Genomic DNA, 24,244 nt, shown 5'->3' with positions numbered 1-24,244 from the left:
CTACCGATTTGGGGTGTTTATACTTGTCAGTAATGTGAGTCTGAATAAAAGATTTGAATGGATATGAAAATGCTTTTGGTTTTTCACTGTCACATGCTTTTATGAAGCCTTCAGCGCCTTTTTAGAGTGGGTTCTAAGAGAGGAAACAGAGATTTTCCACTACCTGGATAGTATTGTTTTCATGCGTCTCAGTGACTATTCTGAATGCGCAGTACTGGTTAGTTCAATAGAGCCGTTGGCAGAGTATTTCAGGATTTAATTACACAGGTCAAGACACATCACAGGTTTCAGGGACTACTATGCAGTGGTCCTGTAGAGACTTGGTTTATATGGGTTACGCGTTCATTGGTAAGGTTAAAGTTATTCCCGAGGGTTCATCCAAGGGTGAGGTCCTGAGGAGATGATGGTGTTGGTGTGACTGACCACAAATGGTGGCATGGAGCAGTTCATGGGGCTGGTTAGAAACACTGCTCTAATGCCTTCACACCCTTGGGGCAGTTAGTAGTAAGAAAAATAATTATGTTAGATTACATTATAAATGGGTAATGTAAATTAGATTTAAAGTTATTTATATACAAGGTTATACATTTATGGTTATAGGCGTGTTGCTAGCTGAATATTGTTACATTTATTTGATCAATAAATCTTGGCTAATTTGCATTCACACAAGTGACTTACAGGTATGTCTTCATGTGAGTATAAGAGAAGGGGGTGTCAACAAGGTACAAGAGGGAAACATTCTTCAGAAGAACAGAAGTATTAGAACATGAGGACAAGTACTGAAACTGGAGGGAAGTCGGTTCAGAGGAAATTTTAGGAAAAATTACTTCACAGAAAGGGTAGTGGATAAGCGGAATATCATTCAATTAGAGGTGGTAGAGACTAATACAGTGGTAGAGACTAATACAGTAGAGCAATTTAAACATGCTAGGGATAGACATAAGGATATCCTTACAAAGATTAAAGGATCAAACAGGATTTCAGGTTATCATATGTTAATAAAAAGAATGGCCAGACTAGATGGGCCAAGCGGTTCTTATCTGCTGTCAAATTCTATGTTCCTATGATGCTGCACAACCACACTCAAAATGCACTGATGCAGTTACAAGCAGTGATATGCCACACATTTGTTTCACCGTATCTATGTTTTAATAAATGTGCCCAATGATAGATAGATAGATAGATAGATAGATAGATAGATAGATAAATAGATAATGGCACACATTCCAAAATATTTTAGCAACATTAAAATTTAAAGTCATACCAACTAACATTCCCGATGGAAATTCAAAATAGGTCATAACCACTACTGACCCAAATCATGCCCATTTCAGACAGGACTATGAACCGTTTCCAACACCCGCCACACCCCTTTTGGTCATTAGGTAGCATTCTTGACAATATTTGCCCGTCACAAAAATTACCTCCTTCCAGTGTGTAGGTGACAGGTACAATTTTGGCAAAATATTCTCTTACATCACAACTTTATATGACTGAGCAGTTGAAGAAGATTATAGATTACACTACAATATAGTAAAAGATCAAAACATGTCCATGTATCTGGTATCTTGTAACATGACAATCAACAAATTACAATTTTATTGAAAAGGAGGTTAAGAACTCTGAGCACCATTTAGTAAGAATGAGCCACTGGGCACTGGATGTTGTTTGTGCATGAGCACATGAGAGCGTGTACTTTAGAGTGCTTCCAGGATATACAATTGAGGCATAAATCATGTGCTAAACCGATGTTGTGTTCTATGCTATTGGGATGTTTGTCTTGGCAGATATTGCATCTTATCTAATGTTAATAATTTATGTGTGCTAACCCAACCTTCTCTGGGGTGAATGATGTATTTGTTCTTACATTAGCTTACCATTTATGTTATCTGGTATTTTATTGACATTATATACTTTCAGAAAGTTCTAAAACCCGAGAGAAAAATACATATGTGTTTGTTGAATATTTTTTTTTTTGATCTCTCAAATTTCCTTAGAGGATGAAGTCCTTAAATCAGGAAACACAGGTTGCTAGTACATGCTGTAGCCTTTTCTATCCACGGGTAGTCATTGGGTGGCACATTATACATTAGCTCAGTCTCATGGTTTATCAGTCACCAGTTGCAGGACCATGAGCGAGGGGTGATCAGTCCCAAAAATGTTTTCTGTGAAAAAAAAAATAGATGATGAAAATCAGCTCAGTTGTCTAAATAAATTTACATTCCATTGACATGATGGCTATTTAAATGGATCCAGCTAGCAGCAGTCTATTTCAGGCTTGGACTGGTCATTAAAGATGCCAAAGGAAAAGCTTAAAAAAAATAAGAAAACATGAGTATACTTCATGTCCTAACATCATTCCCAAAATATATTCATATTGAATATCAACATTTACTATTGTTTAGTATAAAATTTGTGTGCTAACGTTATTACATTAGTTACAGTTCAACAATGACCCCTTATAGCTAAACTTTTAGGAGGGCCCTTTATAACTTAATCACACACTGGCCTCCTCTCTTCATACAGTATCCTATTGTATAACTATTGTTATTTTTTTTATATAATTTAAAACAATCCAGAGCATTCATTGCTTTTACACTGTATTTCTTTGTTATAATTTTTGATATACTACACAACATAGGTGCACAGATTTGTATCTCTAGGGACACATGCCAACCAGGGGCCCAATTCATTAAGGATCTTAACTTAAGAAACTTCTTATTTCAGTCTCCTGGACAAAACCATGTTACAATGCAAGGGGTGCAAATTAGTATTCTGTTTTGCACATTAGTTAAATACTGACTGTTTTTTCATGTAGCACACAAATACTTGATAGCTTATTTGTACACTGAAATTTAAAGTTGATATTTGTGTGCTACATGAAAAAACAGTCAGTATTTAACTTATGCGCAAAACAGAATACTAATTTGCACCCCTTGCATTGTAACTAGGGATGAGCGCGCTCGGATTTCTGAAATCCGAGCCCACCCGAACGTTGCGGATCCGAGTCGGATCCGAGACAGATCCGGGTATTGGCGCCAAATTCAAAAGTGAAACTGAGGCTCTGACTCATAATCCCGTTGTCGGATCTCGCGATACTCGGATCCTATAAATTCCCCGCTAGTCGCCGCCATCTTCACTCGGGCATTGATCAGGGTAGAGGGAGGGTGTGTTAGGTGGTCCTCTGTGCTGTTTAGTTCTGTGCTGTTTAGTTCTGTGCTGTTTAGTTCTGTGCTGTTTAGTTCTGTGCTGTTTAGTGCTGTGCTGTTTAGTGCTGTGCTGTTTAGTGCTGTGCTGTGCTGTGCTGTGCTGTGCTGTGTTCTGCAGTATCAGTCCAGTGGTGCTGTGTGCTGTGCTCTGTCCTTCTGAGGTCAGTGGTGCTGCTGGGTCCTGTGCTGTGTCCTGTTCAGTCCAGTGGTGCTGTGTCCTGTGCTCTGTGCTTCTAAGGGCATAGTTATTTCCCCAATATTCCCCTGTGTTTAAAAAAATAAAAAAAAGTTTTTTTTATAAAATACCAAAAACTACTTTAATATTTTTTAATTACCACAAAATTTTCACAACCAATCCTGCAGTATAAGCCCATTGGTACTGCAATATTACCAAGTTCACACATTCAGCAGTAAAAGTCCAGTGGTACTGCAATATTACAAAGTTTACACATTCTGCAGTATCAGTCCAGTGGTGCTGTGTCCTGTGCTCTGTCCTGCTGAGTTCCGTAGTGCTGCTGGGTCCTGTGCCGTGTCCTGTTCAGTCCAGTGGTGCTGTGTCCTGTGCTCTGTGCTTCTAAGGGCATAGTTATTTCCCCATTATTCCCAAGTTTGTAAAAAATAAAAAAAAAGAAAAAAAAAGAAAAAATTAAAAAAAAAAAAATATATATAATAATTATAACCAAATTTGCAAAACCAATCCAGCATTATAAGTCCATTGGTACTGCAATATTACCAAGTTCACACATTCAGCAGTAAAAGTCCAGTGGTACTGCAATATTACAAAGTTTACACATTCTGCAGTATCAGTCCAGTGGTGCTGTGTCCTGTGCTCTGTCCTGCTGAGTTCCGTAGTGCTGCTGGGTCCTGTGCCGTGTCCTGTTCAGTCCAGTGGTGCTGTGTCCTGTGCTCTGTGCTTCTAAGGGCATAGTTATTTCCCCATTATTCCCAAGTTTGTAAAAAATAAAAAAAAATAAAAAAAAAATAAAAAATTAAAAAAAAAAAAATATATATAATAATTATAACCAAATTTGCAAAACCAATCCAGCATTATAAGTCCATTGGTACTGCAATATTACCAAGTTCACACATTCTGCAGTATCTTGTGCTACATATAATGGAGAGCAAAAATTTGGAGGATAAAGTAGGGAAAGATCAAGACCCACTTCCTCCTAATGCTGAAGCTGCTGCCACTAGTCATGACATAGACGATGAAATGCCATCAACGTCGTCTGGCAAGCCCGATGCCCAATCTCCTAGTACAGGGCATGTAAAATCCAAAAAGCCCAAGTTCTCAAAAAACAGCAAAAAAAGAAAATTAAAATCATCTGAGGAGAAACGTAAAGTTGGCAATATGCCAATTACGACAAGTAGTGGCAAGGAACGGCTTAGGCCCTGTCCCGTGTTCATGACTAGTGGTCCAACCTCACCCAAGGATCAAAGCCCTCCTCCCCCCCCCTACAAAAAATTTAAGAGAGTTATGCTGTCAGCAACAACAACAAAACAGCAAAGAACTCTGCCTTCTAAACAGATGACATCACAAATCCCCAAGGCGAGTCCAAGGGTGTTGTTGGTTGTGAACCCTGACCTTCCCATCACTGTACGGGAAGAGGTGACTCCATCCAGCATTTGCAGCACGCCCTCTGCATATGCTGGAAGGATCACCCACAGTCCAGTTACAGATTTGGCTAATGAAGGTGTGAATGTTGTGCACTGGGAGGAGGATATTGATGTAGCTGGCGCTGAGGAGGATGTTGATGATTATGATGCAGACAGATACCAAATTGCATTTCTCAATTTCTATTTATATTCTAGATTATATAACGGCTGAAAAGTTTTCTGTTTTACTCCTAGTGGAGAGGGGATCTGATGCAGACAGATACCAAACTGCCTTTGTCCATTTCTTTGTATATTTGAATTGCTAGTTCGACAGTCTATGCAGGCTGCTTTATTTATATTCAACTACAAGTGTAGGGCGGGGGGGGGGGGCATAGATAGCCACCAAAGTAACGTGGTCCATTTAATTTCACTTTCTAGCTCCACAGTCTGTGCAGCCTGCTTTTTTTTATCTTCAAAGTATTTATATTTACAAGCCTTGCAATCTAAATTAACTAGAGGTAGTGACGTGGTAGAACTCCAAAAGGCAGTTTGGAAGCCCCTGTACAAACTGGCTCTATTTTTTAACTGAGTTGTCCCCCCTCCAGTGTGTACTCGGAAAGAGTTTTTAGTGCAGCGGGGAACCTGGTCAGTGAGCGGCGAAGGAGGTTGCTTCCTCACAACGTTGAAAAAATGATGTTTATAAAAATGAATAATCAATTCCTCAATGAAGTACAGCACTGCCCTCCAGATACTACAGAGGGACCTGTGGTTGTGGAGTCCAGCGGGGACGAATTGATAATGTGTGATGAGGAGGAAGTAGACACTGTAGGGGGAGAGGAATCAGAGGTTGAGGATGAGGACGACATCTTGCCTCAGTAGAGCCTGTTTAGTCTGTACAGGGAGAGATGAATAGCTTTTTTGGTGTGGGGGCCCAAACAAACCAATCATTTCAGTCAAAGTTGTTTGGTAGGCCCTGTCGCTGAAATGATTGGTTTGTTAAAGTGTGCATGTCCTATTTCAACAGCAGACCTCTCAACTGCAGCTCATCCCTCCTCTGCGGGGATAATGTCTCCTGTGCTCTGACATGTCACTCTGTGTACTCTCAGCCTCAGGATCTGACACTACAGCTACCATGCCTCTTGTAGCAGCCCTCACTCCAGGGCCTCTTCCATGTGCAGTGTCCCCCTCTCTCTTGGGTTCACTATAGTGGCATGGAGTTCTCCCCCTCATCCAGGGCACACATTCCTTGCCCTGGCTCAGTCACCACGCTCAGACTTCCAGGCAATGCTGGGGGAGCCTGGGAGCTTCCACCCCAGGTCCCCAGCTACAACTCTCCTCTCCTGTGTCTTCTCTCTCTTTCTGACACTTGAAAGATCGTGCCTTTAAATGAAAAAGTCAGTCTTGATTGCACGACTATGTGCAAGTGCAACAGGGACATTTTTTTGGGTTTACAAAGTCAAACAGTAACACTACGACCCTGTCTGTCTGGGGTCTGTCAATGACGAATTGTCTGGAGCATGTTTTGAGGAGGTATTGTGGCCCCGGTATCAAATTGGGTACCGGGGCCACCCCACTATGCAGTCCAGATACTTGTTTGGTGGAATTCCGACACGTGGAGGGTTTTTTAATTATATTGTGGCCTCGGTACCAAATTGTGTACCGGGGCCACCACACTACGCAGTCAAGATACTTGTTTGGTGGAATTCAGACCAGTTGAGGGTTTTATTATTATATTGTGTGGACCACTCTATCTATACCACACTACAACTCTATACCACTCTATTTCCTACTTTAATTCTATTTAATTCTATTTCCTACTTTAATTCTATTACTAATTAATTAACATAAAGAGGAACCAAAAAAACCAATTTTACCAAAAGTATAATATGACTTAGACTTACAAACACTACACTTGAAAGATCGTGCCTTTAAATGAAAAAGTAAGTCTTCATTGCACGACTATGTGCAACAGGGACAGTTTTTTTCTTTACAAAGTCAACTAATAACACTTGGACCCTGTCTGTCTTTAACATACTTAATGGGATCTCAATGACGAATTGTCTGTAGCATGTTTGGAGGAGGTATTGTGGCCCCGGTATCAAGTTGGGTACCGGGGCCACCCCACTACGCAGTCCAGATACTTGTTTGGTGGAATTCTGACACGTGGAGGGTGTATTTATTTTATTGTGGCCCCGGTATCAAGTTGGGTACCGGGGCCACCCCACTACGCAGTCCAGATACTTGTTTGGTGGAATTCTGACACGTGGAGGGTGTATTTATTTTATTGTGGCCCCGGTATCAAGTTGGGTACCGGGGCCACCCCACTACGCAGTCCAGATACTTGTTTGGTGGAATTCTGACACGTGGAGGGTGTATTTATTTTATTGTGGCCCCGGTATCAAGTTGGGTACCGGGGCCACCCCACTACGCAGTCCAGATACTTGTTTGGTGGAATTCTGACACGTGGAGGGTGTATTTATTTTATTGTGGCCCCGGTACCAAATTGTGTACCGGGGCCACCACACTACGCAGTCAAGATAGATAGATGCGTATCATAGATAAAGTACATTCAGTGGTGTGGGGCAAATTGAAAAATATTCAAAATGCACTGACATTATCAAAAACAAGAGGTTGTCACACGCTAAAACTCCAACATGTATATGATGGAGAGGATGGAGGAGCAGCCGTATGTGTAGTGTAATGCAGACCTGTTGAAGGTTTTTTATATATTTTATTGTGGTGCCCAGTGCCCACTCCTCTACGCAGTCCAGGTACATTTATTGGTGCGAATCAAACAAGTTGATGGTTTTCTTATTATATATATTGTGGTGACCCACTCCTCTACGCAGTCCAGGTACATTTATTGGTGCGATTCATAAAAGTTCAGGGTTTTTAATATATTGTGGTGACCCACTCCTCTACGCAGTCCAGGTACATTTATTGGTGCGATTCATAAAAGTTCAGGGTTTTTAATATATTGTGGTGACCCACTCCTCTACGCAGTCCAGGTACATTTATTGGTGCGAATCAAACAAGTTGATGGTTTTCTTATTATATATATTGTGGTGACCCACTCCTCTACGCAGTCCAGGTACATTTATTGGTGCGATTCATAAAAGTTCAGGGTTTTTAATATATTGTGGTGACCCACTCCTCTACGCAGTCCAGGTACATTTATTGGTGCGAATCAAACCAGTTGATGGTTTTCTTATTATATATATTGTGGTGACCCACTCCTCTACGCAGTCCAGGTACATTTATTGGTGCGATTCATAAAAGTTCAGGGTTTTTAATATATTGTGGTGACCCACTCCTCTACGCAGTCCAGGTACATTTATTGGTGCGAATCAAACAAGTTGATGGTTTTCTTATTATATATATTGTGGTGACCCACTCCTCTACGCAGTCCAGGTACATTTATTGGTGCGATTCATAAAAGTTCAGGGTTTTTAATATATTGTGGTGACCCACTCCTCTACGCAGTCCAGGTACATTTATTGGTGCGATTCATAAAAGTTCAGGGTTTTTAAGATATTGTGGTGACCCACTCCTCTACGCAGTCCAGGTACATTTATTGGTGCGAATCAAACCAGTTGATGGTTTTCTTATTATATATATTGTGGTGACCCACTCCTCTACGCAGTCCAGGTACATTTATTGGTGCGATTCATAAAAGTTCAGGGTTTTTAATATATTGTGGTGACCCACTCCTCTACGCAGTCCAGGTACATTTATTGGTGCGAATCAAACAAGTTGATGGTTTTCTTATTATATATATTGTGGTGACCCACTCCTCTACGCAGTCCAGGTACATTTATTGGTGCGATTCATAAAAGTTCAGGGTTTTTAATATATTGTGGTGACCCACTCCTCTACGCAGTCCAGGTACATTTATTGGTGCGATTCATAAAAGTTCAGGGTTTTTAAGATATTGTGGTGACCCACTCCTCTACGCAGTCCAGGTACATTTATTGGTGCGAATCAAACCAGTTGATGGTTTTCTTATTATATATATTGTGGTGACCCACTCCTCTACGCAGTCCAGGTACATTTATTGGTGCGAATCATAAAAGTTCAGGGTTTTTAATATAAATTGTGGTGACCCACTCCTCTACGCAGTCCAGGTACATTTATTGGTGCGATTCATAAAAGTTCAGGGTTTTTAATATATATTGTGGTGACCCACTCCTCTACGCAGTCCAGGTACATTTATTGGTGCGAATCATAAAAGTTCAGGGTTTTTAATATATATTGTGGTGACCCACTCCTCTACGCAGTCCAGAAAGATACCTTGTTGCAACGTTTTGGACTAATAACTATATTGTGAGGTGTTCAGAATACACTGTAAATTAGTGGAAATGCTTGTTATTGAATGTTATTGAGGTTAATAATAGCCTAGGAGTGAAAATAAGCCCAAAAACTTGATTTTTAAACTTTTTATGTTTTTTTCAAAAAAAATCCGAATCCAATACCTTAAATCCGAACCGAGACCTTTCGTCAAGTGTTTTGCGAGACAAATCCGAACCTCAAAAATAACGAAAATCCGGATCCAAAACACAAAACACGAGACCTCAAAAGTCGCCGGTGCACATCCTTAATTGTAACATGGTTTTGTCCAGGAGATGAAATAAGAAGTTTCTTAAGTTAAGATCCTTAATGAATCAGGCCCCAGATTATCTGTATACCCTGATCACAGATGTGTCAAATCAATGAAATTTGTTTTACTGGGATTAATTAGCAATAACCAGAAAATCTGGCCTGTATCTGTCTCCTAATGCCTGCAGATGTGCAACCTTGGACTAGAGTCATATTTGCAAGCTGAATAACCTGCAAAGTAAGTTAAAATATGTTTATATATAGTTCTTGATATACTAGATAGATATCATATTGAATTATACACTGTATTGCTTCATTAACACACACAGGCCATTAGTACCTCAGTGATTGGGCAGTGGATTTGTGCATACCACTCCTGACAATACAAGCACAGCTGGATGCCCTGACCAATGAACAGGAAGATCCACACCATCACATTCCATATTGGGCTGGTCCATTTATCACTCATCGTGAAATTAAATATGACTGCATGACACATGGAGCATGAGGGAGAAAAGTGTTACTCATAGTACAAATACCTTAATATAAAATATACAAACCAGTAAAAACACTGTTAATTATAACCACCCCAAAATCTAACCATGATCTCTTGGACTTTTCAATGACAAGGCGAGTCAGGCAATTACCTTGTGCTGCCCACACACTATGCAATCTGATTATTGTTGAACAACTGAATCTGTAGCCTATTTGGTGACATATGGATCGCCAAATTGGGCAGATTGGTTGTTCAGCCTGACCCCAAATGACCCAAGTTCTCATTAGTTAATAACTACACATGACATGATAGGGACCATATTTTCAGCTCTACCCAAACAAATCTGATTGCATTTTAATCATTTAGGATGATTAGAACATGTATGTTCATCAATAGGGCTCAAGGCAAAGAAAGTCCTTTTAAATGTAAAACTATAATTCCTACTGTTATTTATATGTTGTGGGTCATGTTAGGTGATGGCAGGATCATAGTTCTTGACAAAATCTTTGCTTTGATTTTTGTTTTTGTGCGATTAACTGTGTGACTGGAGCCATAAAACAACTGAATGTACTGTGTAAGAGAGATACGACTTGTAGAAGATGCTTTTGTGAAATCTGGTCTGTAAAGCAATGTTTATTATATTTGTTGTATGGGCTGGTCGACAGTACTGCTCTTGTTATACTTGCAGTACGTGCCACTCAGTATTCTATTATACGGTTCTATTATACAAGCTTTGAAAACGTGTTAGTAGGCAAAGTAGCCACTCTCTATGGCAGTGATGGCTAACCTGTGACACTCCAGGTGTTGTGAAACTACAAGTCCCAGCATGCTCTGCCAGCTATCAGCTAGTTATCTACTGGCAAAGCATGCTGGGGCTTGTAGTTTTACAACACCTGGAGTATCACAGGTTAGCCATCACTGCTCTATGGTATATGTTGAGTTACACTATCAGGATTTCACTTCATTTCTGCCTTATGTTGAGCTGCCCTATATAGCCCTCATATATATTCCGATATTGTGTCCTAAATGATATGTAATAAGCGAAAAAGGTCTATACCTCCAAAAAAAGCAAAGAGGCTGAACATGACCGGGTAAAAGTAGCCAAGAGACAATGTGAAGACATATTCATGAACAGAGGCTGAGATAAGGAATACAGCCAGCATCACTCCTGCACGAAACCGCTGGTTGAACAACTGAAAGTAAAGAAGCATTTCACTTAATAAGTGAACACAAGCTTGGTTTTCACAGATGTTGTGATTATCTCATCACTGAACCCTTACCCATAGCAGATCCTGGTACACATAATGATACAACCAGTCGTGAACGACCAAATTCCACGTGCGGTAATAGTTTGAGAACGAGGTGGAATTCCACCAGTCCTGTGGAAAATAAAACAGGGTTAATATGAAGTAGTAAAATGCACAATGTGGTTATGTAAGAAGAGGCGGGGTTCTGTCACCTTATAAAACATGCGATCAGCAAAGCGGAGCATCTCAGCAAAGGCATTCAACCAACAGTGCAAGAAGGCAAAGAATGTGAGTAGCAACACAAAGATACCTGAGAAACAAAAGATCAGATAGACATTATAAAATGGACAACAAGGTTTCTATCTTAAACATCAAATCCACCTTTGCATGAAGCCCCCACACCCCCAACTCCTCTCTGTCACTCTACTTTTTGTTTTAATAGCTCTAGGGCTGAAAGGGTTTCCCCATGGTTTCTAGATTAACCTTTATCCTCATTGACATGTTATCTCCCAACAGCACTAAATTCCCAAAATATATACTTTTCTATACTGGAAGCTACAGGGGTTACTCACATGCATACAAGTATGTATTTTCTCCTTTAGAAAACTAGTGGTTAAGGTCTATACTGCTAGAAGCCAGACTTGCTGGTTTCCATGATTTGTTATAATTGATTGCAATAAGGATCAATTACTACCACCACTATTAATTCTGTGTATATGCACCTTTTTGACTGCTGAGCACATAACTAGGAGCATATCCACTTCCTGCTGCTCTGCATAACCAATTGCGAGATTGCAGGCTAAGATGGGAATGTCTAGAATGTCTAATGTCTAGATTCCAGGATGATTCATCTAGATTATGTGTATTGCAAGTAATTTGGATGCTTTGTGATTATGATGTGTCCACTTGTATTGGATTTTATTTTTTATGTTATATTTTTTATTATTTATTTTTAGTAGTTCCTATGTCGATATTATTTTATGACAAGTAAAAAACAAGCAATCTTGTTTTAACAATGGTTGTATTACTATTATTAATTTTTATTTGTTCATGTATTATGGTGTTTGTTCTGTGGATCATGTTAGGTTTAATCTATAAATCTATTAAATGAGAGGTACATCTTTAGATTTATATTGTTGTTTTATCCTTTAAGAAGATCGTTTACCTGATATTCTATTCATATGAATAAGAAATGTACCTCCCGGTCATGTGATTTGGAATACATGAGATCGGACATTTCCGAAGTGAATGGTATGCTGTCGGATAATTCCGGGCGGTCAACTGATGATCATGTGATCACTTTTATCCATTTAAATAAGCACTGTTGGATCTTTCAAGTTTACCTACCTCTGATGAAGCGGCGGAACGCTGAGAAACGCGTCAGATATACATGCAATTTATACCCACCAGGTGTTGGCCAACCCGGGGTTAATCTGGATTGTTGGTAACACAGCACGTCTCAGGTTTTCCACCTGCACTATACCGGAAGTATTGTATCAGGACTGATTGTGGTAGTTTGGATTCCACAGGCTCACCAAGAGAAGATAAGTACCTGTTTGTTATCATTTGGTGCTAATTGCACCTACTGGTGTATGTACTATCTGGACACCTATACAGGGGATATATTCATCTGTTATCGATTGAGTCAGAAGAGGATCAATACCACTCATATTTTCAGTCCGTGCTATGGATATTTGCAACGGCAGTGTATTTTTTCTATATATGGTACCATATTGTATTTTTTGGCCATAACTCCTGGTGAAATTGTCTGACTTATCAAAAGTCTGAAAATTTAACAGCTGTTGATTATTTTATCAATATTGATTCCAATTTAATGGTTTATATTTTCTATCCAAAACTGCTATTATGATTGATAATATATGTATTTAATAAATTGTTTACTTTTATACTATACTTGATGCTTTGCGCTCTCCTTTTCTGTATGTTTTCCTTAAGATGGGAATGTGCATGTGAAAAAAAAAGTAAAAAACTACTTCAAATGCCTGACTATGTTCACCCCTTTAATTAATTTAAACCTTTAAAGTTTTCCTTCTAAAATATTACTTGTTCACGTCTCAGTATGTCATGAGCGCAATGGATATCAGGACAGTTTTTATTACAGGTGTCGCATTTCTACATTTGAATGTCTCTATTACATTGATATTTGCATGCATAAAAAGGTGCTCTCATATAAAGCACACGTGACTGGAGGGAACAGTGTCTCATCCATTATAGGCTGACCCCAAGCTCCACGTTCACTACCCCTATGCTTGTAGAGAAAGATTATTGAAAGAAAAAGTTTATGTTGAGGGCGTGTTTTTAATAGAGATGTTCACTGACCCCCTGTTCTGGTTTCGGTTTTGGCAAAACCCGCCCTTGCGTGTTTTGGTTTTGCTTTTGTCCGATTTTTTTCTAAAATCCCTATTTTTTTTTGCTAAAATCACATATTTTTGCTTTTTTTGCCCCCCTACATTATTATTAACCTCAATAACACTAATTTCAAGTCATTTGCAGTCAATTTTGACCACCTCACAGGTCACAATATTATTTTCATACACTTTCAAACAAAGACTGCAGTGACCTGGCTGGATGCTTAGTGACAGAGCAATGACATAAACACACGGCAGTTCCTAGCACATCTAGGACACATTGCCACACAGCACCAGACCAATCCAGGGTGCCAGACAATCCACTAAAAAGAGCCATTGTAATTCACAGCAAAAAGCCAGTTCATCACTGAGCTTCGAATCAGCCCCAATTCCCCAAAAATGATAATATAGATAGGTATCTTTGACGTAAAGTGCAGATTACACTTTGTGCAATACTGATGAAACAGCAGCAAAGTGGAAGGCAATACATACACAGGTCTATTTAGACATTCATGCTTACATTACTGTGGCTTTACAAACGCTACAAATGGCTAGACAACTGTTGTCAGGATTTGGGTAAAAATAATTCCACACATAAGAGGTGGATTTTTTGGTCTTATGTCCAGGCACGTGCCAGAACTGATTCCACCGGTGCAGGACTTACACAAACAACATCATCCTCATCAACATCCTCATTAGCGCCCTTGCCAGCTACACAAATATCCCCCTCATCCTGTTGCAATTCCAAAGTGGCATCCTCAATTTGTGTATCACCGGCTACACTTGGGCTGTTCATGCACACATCTGCAGAAATGCTGAAATGGGCCTTCTTTATGGGTACACTATCAGACAGGTCAGGATTACACACAGCACTTGTGGAAAGACTCTCCTCAGGGATTTGTGTCATTTCTGAATCAGAATATACATTTTCCTCTAATGCCTTACTGTTTTCTTCTAGCTCAGCTTTTACACGTAAAAGTATTTTGACACCACTTTTGAAGTCCGAATGACAAGGTCAGGCTTGATTATGACTGACCTTACAAGAAGATGCTTCAGTGACAGTTGCAGAACTAGCACTCATAGAGAAAAGCGAAGGCCTCATTCTTTGTTGGCAATTTAATTTTTTTCTGCAGATAACTTTGCCTGGATTACAGGTCTTTTTTTCTTGACCAAGGTAAAAGGTGTTTTTTTACATTTTTGTATCCCTGACCTAAAAACACTATGCACTTTAACATAGGCTTTAGCAGTTGACGTAGTGGGATTACTATCATCATGATTGGTGCCAGCCAGAGCCGGATTTAGACCTCATAGGGCCCTAGGCAGGATACTGTTTTTGGGCCCCCTCCCTGAAACAATCCATAGCACTATATTTTTGCAGCCTACCATATACCCCTATAGTTACGTAGATATGAAAGCATGTGCCGCCGCGCAGCGGCGGCACGCCGCCAAAGGAGGTGAGGGCGTGGCTTGCATCTTTGGGGGCGTACCTAACATGTGAAAAGAGCAAGGCCACCCTGCTGCAGAAAAAGGCACCCCTAAATAATTACCAAGCAGTCCCGTTTTTTTAAGTAGTTGGGTCAAAACAACATAATAAATATTGAAGTCAGGGCAGAAATACTTACTTAAGTTGTTTGCAAAAATAATACGCATAAATCCAAGTATGTGCTCTTGTCACTTTTGTCCCTCTATCATCACACTGTGCCCCTTCATTGTCACTTTTGCCCCTTCACAATATCACATGTGCCCTTTCCCCCTCACCTCTGTGCCCATCACCATCCCCACCTCTGTGCCAATCACCATCACCACCTCTGTGCCAATCACCATCACCACCTCTGTGCCCATTACCACCTCTGTGCCCTTCACCATCTCCACCTCTGTGCCAATCACCACCACCACCAATGTGCCAATCACCATCACCACCTCTGTGCCCATTACCACCTCTGTGCCCTTCACCATCACCACTTCTGTGCCAATCACCATCACCACTTCTGTGCCCCTTCACCACCTCTGTGCCTCTTCACCATCACCACCTCTGTGCCCTTCACCATCACCACTTCTGTGCCAATCACCATCACCACCTCTGTGCCCTTCACCATCACCACCTCTGTGCCCATCACCACCTCTGTGCCTCTTCACCATCACCACCTCTGTGCCCATCACCACTTCTGTGCCAATCACCATCACCACTTCTGTGCCAATCACCATCACCACTTCTGTGCCAATCACCATCTCTGTGCCCTTCACCATCACCACTTCTGTGCCAATCACCATCACCACTTCTGTGCCCCTTCACTACCTCTGTGCCCCTTCACCATCACCACTTCTGTGCCCCTTCACCATCACCACTTCTGTGTTTTACTTACCTTTCTATTGCGCGCTGCTCCTCCTCCGTCAGTCCAGATGTAAAGAAAAAAAAAAAAAAAAAAAAAAAAGAAAGAAAGAGTCACGTGATCGCTCGTCGGGTCCCGGCAGCCTCTCCTCCTCTCTCTATCACTGAGACACTGAGAGGAGAAGAGGCTGCCGGGACCCGATTCGCGGCACCCCCCCCCTCCCCCGACTCGCGGCACCCCCCCCCACAAGTCGCGCGGGGGGGGGGGGGTGCCGCGAGTCGGGGGAGGGGCCGATTTTTTTTTTTTTTTCATTTTTTTAAAAATTACTCCTATCCCCCCCAGCTGTGCCCCCCGAGAGCCGCTAGGCCCTAGGCAGGTGCCTAGGTTGCCTAGCGGTAAATCCGGCCCTGGTGCCAGCAGCTGCTTGGTGCTCATGGTCTTCTGTGTACTGCTGTGAATCTATTTTGATAACACAGTACAATGTGACTGCAGATTAAGAACAATCCGAGTACCAACCTGCTAAGTTCAGGTGTGTTCGGTTCTCGGGGAACCGAGCCTGAGCATCTCTAGGGACATTTCCTGAGGTGCGGAGGGGCGCATGGCCTCTATAACTGTACTAAAGGACTTGATTTAGCACCAGTTCAAAACTGGTGACTTACTTTGTGCTTCCGCAGAGAGGCAGATTTCTAGGTGCACTCTGTGCAATGTAATAACAGCTTGCCTATTCTCTATATGTACTTTATTAGTGCATCCACTATATGGACATATTAACCCTTATCAAACAACAGCTATTGCACTTGTTCTTTTCTGTCTTTCTTTCCAATGAGCCGCTGCACTCGCACACACAAAAGTGCCACATATAATAAAGACAGTCCGCATGTACCCGCATTCTCATGATTCATTTAATTTAATAATAAATTAGGTTAAGCTGAGCAGTGTTTTAGGAAGAAATTATTTTTTTCATGAAAGAGATGGTTCTAAAGTGTTAGGATGTTGGACTTTACCGTGATTACATGCTTACAGAATTGCACAGTGTGTGTTTTTCGTGTTGTTCTGCCTCTCCATAAATGCACCGACGTAAACTCAATTATTTACTGCACTTATCATTAGCTACATAAGTTTCAAAACATCCATTCAATGAATTGCCACTTCACCATTGTTTTTGTACCATGCAAAAAACACAATTTGTTTCTGTAGAAATACTTTGGCAATCCATTTGTTAAAACAAACTGACTGCCACAAACACATTTTTTTTGCTGTACAAATCACTAGTCAGCTTTTTTATTAAAACTCTGATTTAAGGCGAAGTGACAGTATCCAACTTACTTGTACTGAGGATCAGTTACACATGTTTCAAACATGCACTTTTAATGCCAACGCCTTTCCAGCAGTTAATAGAGCTCAATTTCTCCCTGACACAGTGAAGTGAATGGGAACGCTCCTCTGCTGTCACAAGGGAGAGATGATTCTCGGGTCCTCCCTTCCCTGCAATGTGTTAGCAAGTGATTTATAGCATTCTATTAATGCCAGCTCTTTTCCAGCTGGCAAAGTGTTGGTGTTAAAAGTGCCCCTCGGCATCTCCTGGTCATTCATAGAGGGAGTGCTTCGAGCGATGGGATTTACAGATAGATGTTTGACAGGTATTTTAGCCCTCTATCGGTCCCCGTCAGCTACTGTGTCTGCTAATGGCCTGACCTCGACACCCTTTCAGATCACGAATTGCACTCGCCAGGGATGTCCCCTCTCCCCACTTATATTCGCTCTTGTTATTGAGCCTCTGGCAGCTAGAATCCAAAATAATCGCGAAATATCAGGCATTCAGGTGGGCCCCTCTACACATAAGATCACTCTGTATGCGGACGACGTCCTACTGTCTATTACTAACCCCAATACTTCGGTGCCCCCTCTCTTAGATGAGCTAGACCTTTATGGCTATTTTTCGGGCTATAGGATTAATCCAGACAAGACAGAGGTACTGGACTTTAACATACCGGCTACAGACAAGCTGCTACTGAAGCGCTCCTTCCCTTTTCAATGGGGTCGCCACAAAATCAAATACCTGGGTGTCTTTATCACTAAACACTATCGCCTTCTTTTTCAAGCTAATTTTCCTCACCTACTCGACCAAGTAAAAACAGACCTTACGTCGTGGTCTCAGCTCTATATCTCCTAGATTGGCCGTATTAATGCCATCAAAATGAATATCCTTCCAAGGCTGCTGTACTTTTTTCAGACTCTTCCCATCCGCATCCCACCATATGTTTTTAAATTTCTGCAATTCCACGTCTCTAGATTTGTCTGGTTGGGTAGAAGGCCCAGAGTCCGACTCAAGGTGCTACAGAGGTCCCCGCGGGGAGGAGGCTTGGGGATTCCTGACTTCCGAAGATATTATCTCTCTGCCCAGCTCGCTCAATGTGTCTTGTGGTCCGGTCAGACGGAAGCCAGAGTTTGGTCCAAAATCGAGGCTGAGGGTCTGGGAATGCTCTCTTTATCTTCTCTCCTATGGCTCCCAAGATCTCGTTGCCCTAAACGATTGTTGCTTCATCCAGTAGTCGCACATTCTCTATCCACTTGGGATTCGTCATCCCAGAAATTTGCCTTGTCTCCCCATCCCTCCCCGGTTATTTCGTTATTCAACTCTCTGGAATTTCCCCCAGGTATTCATTATAGCTCATTCCAGCCATGGTACTCGCAGGGAGTCACTTACCTTAATCATTTATCCACATCTGCAACTTTTCCTCAGTTTTCTGAAATTCAATCACATATCCACATCTCCTCAAAACACTTCTATCAGTTCTTGCAACTCCACCACTTTCATAGTGTTGTTAAAGATCGTCTTCTTTCCCGACCTCCCTCCACATTTGATGCCATCTGTCTACGCCAATCCTCAACCAAAGGGCTAATTTCAACGCTCTACTACGAACTTGCTCCTTCCTCTTCAACTTCTAGGGCCTCTCATGAACGGGCTTGGGAGCGGGACCTTGGTGAGGAGCTCTCGGAGGAGGAATGGTCTGACATATACGAAAATGCCGCTACTAGTTCCATCTGCGTTAGAATCAAGGAGAACGTCTATAAAGTGTTATACCGATGGTACTATGTGCCTTCGCGTCTAAGCAGAATTCTCCATGACTCATCTGATCGGTTTTGGCGAGGGTGCTCCCAAGAAGGCACATCCCTCCACATATGGTGGTCGTGCCCAAAATTATCGGGCTTCTGGGTTGAGATTAGAAGCCTGATTAGTGCAATTCTTCAGGTGGACATTCCCCTAGAGCCCAAATTCTTTCTACTCCCTCTGGGGGCTCCCTCGGCACCCCGACATCAGAACAAACTGATTGGGCACATTGTTTCAGCAGCTACTTGCCAAATAGCGGCAGACTGGCGTATGCAATCTCCTCCCTCCATGCAGTCTATAATTGATAGAGTTTGGCAGATTCAACAGATGGAGTATATGACCAGCATTATTCAGAACACTTCGAGAGCTTTCACCAAGGTTTGGGATCCATGGCTAGCCTTCTTTCAGGTGTGTCCACCTTTTACTTAACCCAGTTCTAATATCTCACTTCTCTTTTGGACTTCTCCCCTTCTACAATGGATCTAGTCACCTCTTACCATTCTTCCTTTTCTACCATTTCTATCGCTCCTTTCTTCCTCTATTCCCTCTCTTTCCTTCTTTCCTCTTTCAACAAAAACTTTGAATCATTCAATACTACTACATTTAAAGGTTCGTTTCACTTAGTGTTTCGCATGTTCGATGCTGATCATTGATTTGATTACTTTTTCTCTATTTGTTATAACTGTATTCATTTTGTCAATCGTCTCTTGTTGTTATATTGACCTTGCACAACAAAACTTTAAAAAAAAAGTGCCCCTCGGACAGCACCCTCACTCTCAGACTCCCAATGACTTGGGGCTGTCTGCTGCTACCTACAGTTGTTAAATGATTTACAGGAAGCTTTGGAATGAAAACTGAGAAGGGTGTATGAATTTAAAAACACAAATTTCACCCTGACACAAACATTTTGAGCTGCAATCTGCTAGAGTTGCACCAAACAGAATTTCTAGTGTCTTATACACCCATATACCTTTTTTATTTATTTATTTATTTATTTAACACTTTTTTGGATCTGAAAGTATGTGATGATGGGAGTTTAATGGACGGAGCAAATGTCAGGCTCTTACCGTAATGGGGATGGGGGCTGGCCTGTTAATTGAATTGTGAGGTGGGAGATATTAATTTATCAGAAGGGACTATTTGATGGTGGTGGCTATTAAATGTAATATTGGGGTCATGGCAGTGCCTATTCATTTAAAGTGGAGCGATGCAACCAATTATTGAATGCTGGGATAGTTTGGTGGCTATGAATTGAATGTGGGGCTGAGTTCGGGGAGGAGGGCTGTTTATAAAATGTGAATACTAATTATTCAATGATGCGGCAGTATTGGGGAAAATGAGTTTAATTATTAAATGTGAATGCCATTAATTTAATGTTGGACTATTTGAGAGGGGGGTAGATCTATATTTTTAATGTGAATACTAATTAGCTAAGGTCAGGATTATTTTGGGGGGAAATAGGTGTTTTTATTAAATGTGAATACTATAAAATTGATGGCAGTATATGTTGGGGAAGGTCTATTTATTAACTCTAAATGCTATTAATTTAATGTTGGGGCTGATTGGAAGAAATAGGTCTATTTATTAAATGTAAATGATATTAATTTTATGTCAGTTACAGGGAGAGATGATTATTAAATGTGGGTTCTATTGATTTAACGTCAGGCTAGCTGGGAGGAGGGAAGCCTAGAGAGATCACTCATTACTGGTGTGACTGGATCACTTATAAATAACTTATGGTATAAATTTATTTAAAGGAAATAGCACAGGGTGCTTATTTAAATAATTGCAAATGTACTTATTTTTGATATTGTGTGCATTTTGGTAAAGGATATATCTTTATTTTTGAGACCAGGGGAAGAAATTTGTTTTTTGTTTTAACTTTGCTAGAGGAAAGGTATTATTTCTGAGGTATATACCTGATGCAATAAGCCTTTGTTGAGGAAGTCTTTTGTGTATTTTGGTAGGGAAATAACTTATTTGGGGTTTTGTAACTATGCTTTGGGAATGTGTATTCTGCAACTGTCTGAAGAAAGGACCCATGTTAATCTCATGTTAATTAGACCGTTTGATGTGTGAGGATCCAGCACCTGAAGGCACAGGAAGGTTTAATTAGACTTGCTGTTAGATTTCCTGTGTCTAAAACAAGATGCAGTAAATCACAGCAAGTTTTAGAATATCACAGACAAGTGTTAATATTGTTAGCTTTGCATTGCATGTAAATCCATGTTTGGGTAAACACATTGCATCCTGATTCTAAAAATAGCTCAGACCTCAGGGGACTGGCTTACTCTGTGAGGCTGTGTCCAAAAACTGTATAAAAAGCACTGTTTTTTATTGAAAGTTGTTCTTTTGTTTCATCTGACCTGCTCACTGGTACCTTCAACCAGGGTGAGCAAACAAACATCACTTGCTTTAAAGATCTGCTTGGAATCTTATCTATCCCTGTGACCTACAAATTAGACCCAACTCTAATCCGTTCCCGTCTGTTCTGAGATTTGGACCCAGCTTTCCGGTACCACCGCTCTGCCCGCTACCCAGCAGCTCTGGCCAGTGTGATAGGCCAGGGGATATCCATCCAGAGCAACCCTGATCCATAGGAAGAGGTCAGGGGTACCAGTCCAGGTACACCAGTAACGGGGTACACTAGCAGCGTCAGTTACCCAGAAGAAACCCGGTACTGGATGCCAGTGAGGAGTCCAGTGGTGGCAACATTTGTAAGCCCCTCCTATTGCGGTTAGAGGGCACATTTGGTATAACGAAAGGGAACGGTGCAAAGTAAGCCCAGGCGGTTCCCAGCAACAACAGACAGGGTGGCGTAGGCAGTCCATCCTGTCACAATTAGACTTTCCACATTTCATGTACCTATCCTTTTTCCAAACAGGGCTCTAACATTCCAGGATCCAGACAAGCAGCAACTGAGCTTAAGACACCATCAGCCAAAAGTAATGAAATCTGCAACAAGAGGTAGGAGAGAGGACAAGTACTAACTTAGAAAATATAGCTCAGTCCGGACTCTGTCCTTACTGCAATGATAGTTGGGAGGTATGTCCTGCTTCATACTGCATTGCTCATGAAGGGGGAGCTGCATGCACCAAACAGAAGTGCATGCCACATTGAAGTGGATGGGAAGGGATCAGAGAGCTGCCTATTACTCTCTAAAATGATAGCACAATATGGAAATCCCCCTTTAGAAATCCTGTGTTTGTACCTGAAGTCAATGAACCTTGCTGTAGTACTGTGATAACTATAACCATACCCATTTAATATGTACTGTATTGCTTCTATATGGGCTGCTATGAAAACACATTACCATGTTTTACTTTATGAAGTATTGGACAATTTAGTATAGATGGAGAGGGAAGACAAGAATCAGGTTCCACGCACCAATCTATTTCCCCAGTGCAAAAGTAGTTACAAAAATGTCACCACTGCAAAACATAGTTCAAATAAATAATTTAAACATAAAAACATGGAAGACTAATAGGTCCTTGTCATACATATGGTGGAATTTTGGAGCAAGTGAGGGGCTTGTGGATGGATTTTGGGATGAGGGATATGGGTGTGCTGCAGTCATTTTCACAGTTGGGAGAGGGACCCTGCCTGTTGCATTTGTACTAGACCCCACAATTTCTGAGGGTATGCCTCGGTGCAATATGTCTTCTACACCTTCGGAGCCTAAATACATTGTAATGGCCCATCAGACATGCGACTCAGTGCAGTAAATAGATGTAACCCGTGCTTTCTCTTACCCGGCACTGTGGAATTGAAGATTGAAAGCACCATGGTCTTCGTATTGAATGGTTGCTTGCTCATGTTTTTGAATACTGGAATGCACATGTTGACCAGGATAAAGTATCCGAAAAACAGACAGCCCAGGAACTATCAGTGTTAAACAGAAAATTAGTACACAAATATTTACATGACACACTACACTATATATAATTTTACAAATAGAACACAATGCGCTATATATTACAAGCTGATAGCTCTTTGTATTAACAAAAAAATATAACATTTATTCTCCTTAGGGTTCTGTCAATGATCTTTTCTCAACACACAAAAAAACAGCAATATAAAATAATATAAATCATAATACAATAATAAAATAGTATTTAAGGAAGCTGGGTAAATTAGTGTTTTGGTAATTCTGCATAGTAATATTTAATCTTCATTACCCTTATTATTATTATTATTATTATTATTATTATTATTATTATTATTATTATTATCTCTGCCCTCCCTATATGCTTACACATAGAAGGCAAAGTAACACTGACACACTCTATGATTTTGAAATTGTGTGTCAGGTGATGGCTATCAAAATGAGACACTCTGCAAATGTCAGGGAGGATGATTTGTAGTGTAAACTTGATTAATTTACTTTAATTTTGCACTTGAAGTTGCAGGATAATAGATAATACCCTGCATATCAGTTTATAACAGTACAAGCTATCACACCAGTATGGTTTGCATTAATTCTGATTTTTACTGATTTGTAAAGCCCCAGAACGCTCCAGTTCAATCCCAAGGTATTATTTTTTTAAACTTATTTACCTGGCAACCAATTTATCATTAAAGCCCCACTTCTTATAGTGGTAAAAGTTGTGGTATGCTTTTTCTGCTTCTTGTTCCATTTCCAAGCATTCAGTGCGCCTCAGCGCAGCTGAAAAAGTCCACTCTGTCTGTTGTCACCTGTCAAGTTTTGTAGCACCCAGCTTGTTTTTTGAAAACACTATAGAAGTGATCTATCAGAAAGCGCATTCTGCTCCTACCAAAGCCTATCCCATCATATCTTCACTTGCAGTTATTGCTCTGCAGTGACAGCTGATTTATAGAGTAGTGTGCAGCTATACACAGTAAACTGCGCAAGCCCATAAACGGACATTACGCCAATGAGCGCAATTGCAGGCAATTCATATCACAACTGGCAGAACGGGTAATGGAAGGGTGGACTAATGTAGGTCATGTACAGCAAGGCTGTACAGATGCAGTCGACTCAAGTCCTGTGTTTGTCGTACGCCACATTGAAGTGGATAGGAAGGGATCAGAGAGCTGCCTGTTTTCAGCAGTATCTATTACATCCACTACAGGGCAGGTGCAATAGGGCGATATTGAAGACTGACACATCATAGTTTTTGCATTACAAATGACACATACATTCGTGTCAGTAGCAACTGTATGCAACTAAAATATACTATATCTAAATGTAGCGTACATATTGTAGGCATTGTGGTCATGTTTATTTGTGTAAATAATGTAAAACAAAAATAAAAAATGATATTTGAA

The 24,244-nt window shown here is 40.8% G+C and overlaps 1 protein-coding gene across 4 annotated transcripts in view; it reads right to left on the bottom strand.

Moving 5' to 3' along the window:
• Positions 1-1,559: 1,559 nt before the first annotated feature.
• Positions 1,560-24,244, bottom strand: part of SOAT2 (sterol O-acyltransferase 2) — a 116,785-nt gene continuing 94,100 nt past the window's right edge. For all 4 annotated transcript variants that reach the window (XM_075199172.1, XM_075199170.1, XM_075199171.1 and 1 more), the window contains 6 exons: positions 22,708-22,837; positions 11,357-11,454; positions 11,178-11,276; positions 10,955-11,090; positions 9,742-9,887; positions 1,560-2,165 (listed from right to left, as the gene is read on the bottom strand). In XM_075199172.1, coding sequence (XP_075055273.1) covers positions 2,115-2,165; positions 9,742-9,887; positions 10,955-11,090; positions 11,178-11,276; positions 11,357-11,454; positions 22,708-22,837 — 660 coding nt within the window. In that variant the 3' untranslated portion in view covers positions 1,560-2,114. The remainder of the gene's footprint in view (positions 2,166-9,741; positions 9,888-10,954; positions 11,091-11,177; positions 11,277-11,356; positions 11,455-22,707; positions 22,838-24,244) is intronic.

The sequence above is a fragment of the Mixophyes fleayi genome, chromosome 2 (genome assembly GCF_038048845.1).
Source record: "Mixophyes fleayi isolate aMixFle1 chromosome 2, aMixFle1.hap1, whole genome shotgun sequence".
Classification (NCBI taxonomy): Eukaryota; Metazoa; Chordata; class Amphibia; order Anura; family Limnodynastidae; genus Mixophyes; species Mixophyes fleayi.
This window is presented reverse-complemented; position numbering and strand designations above follow the sequence as displayed.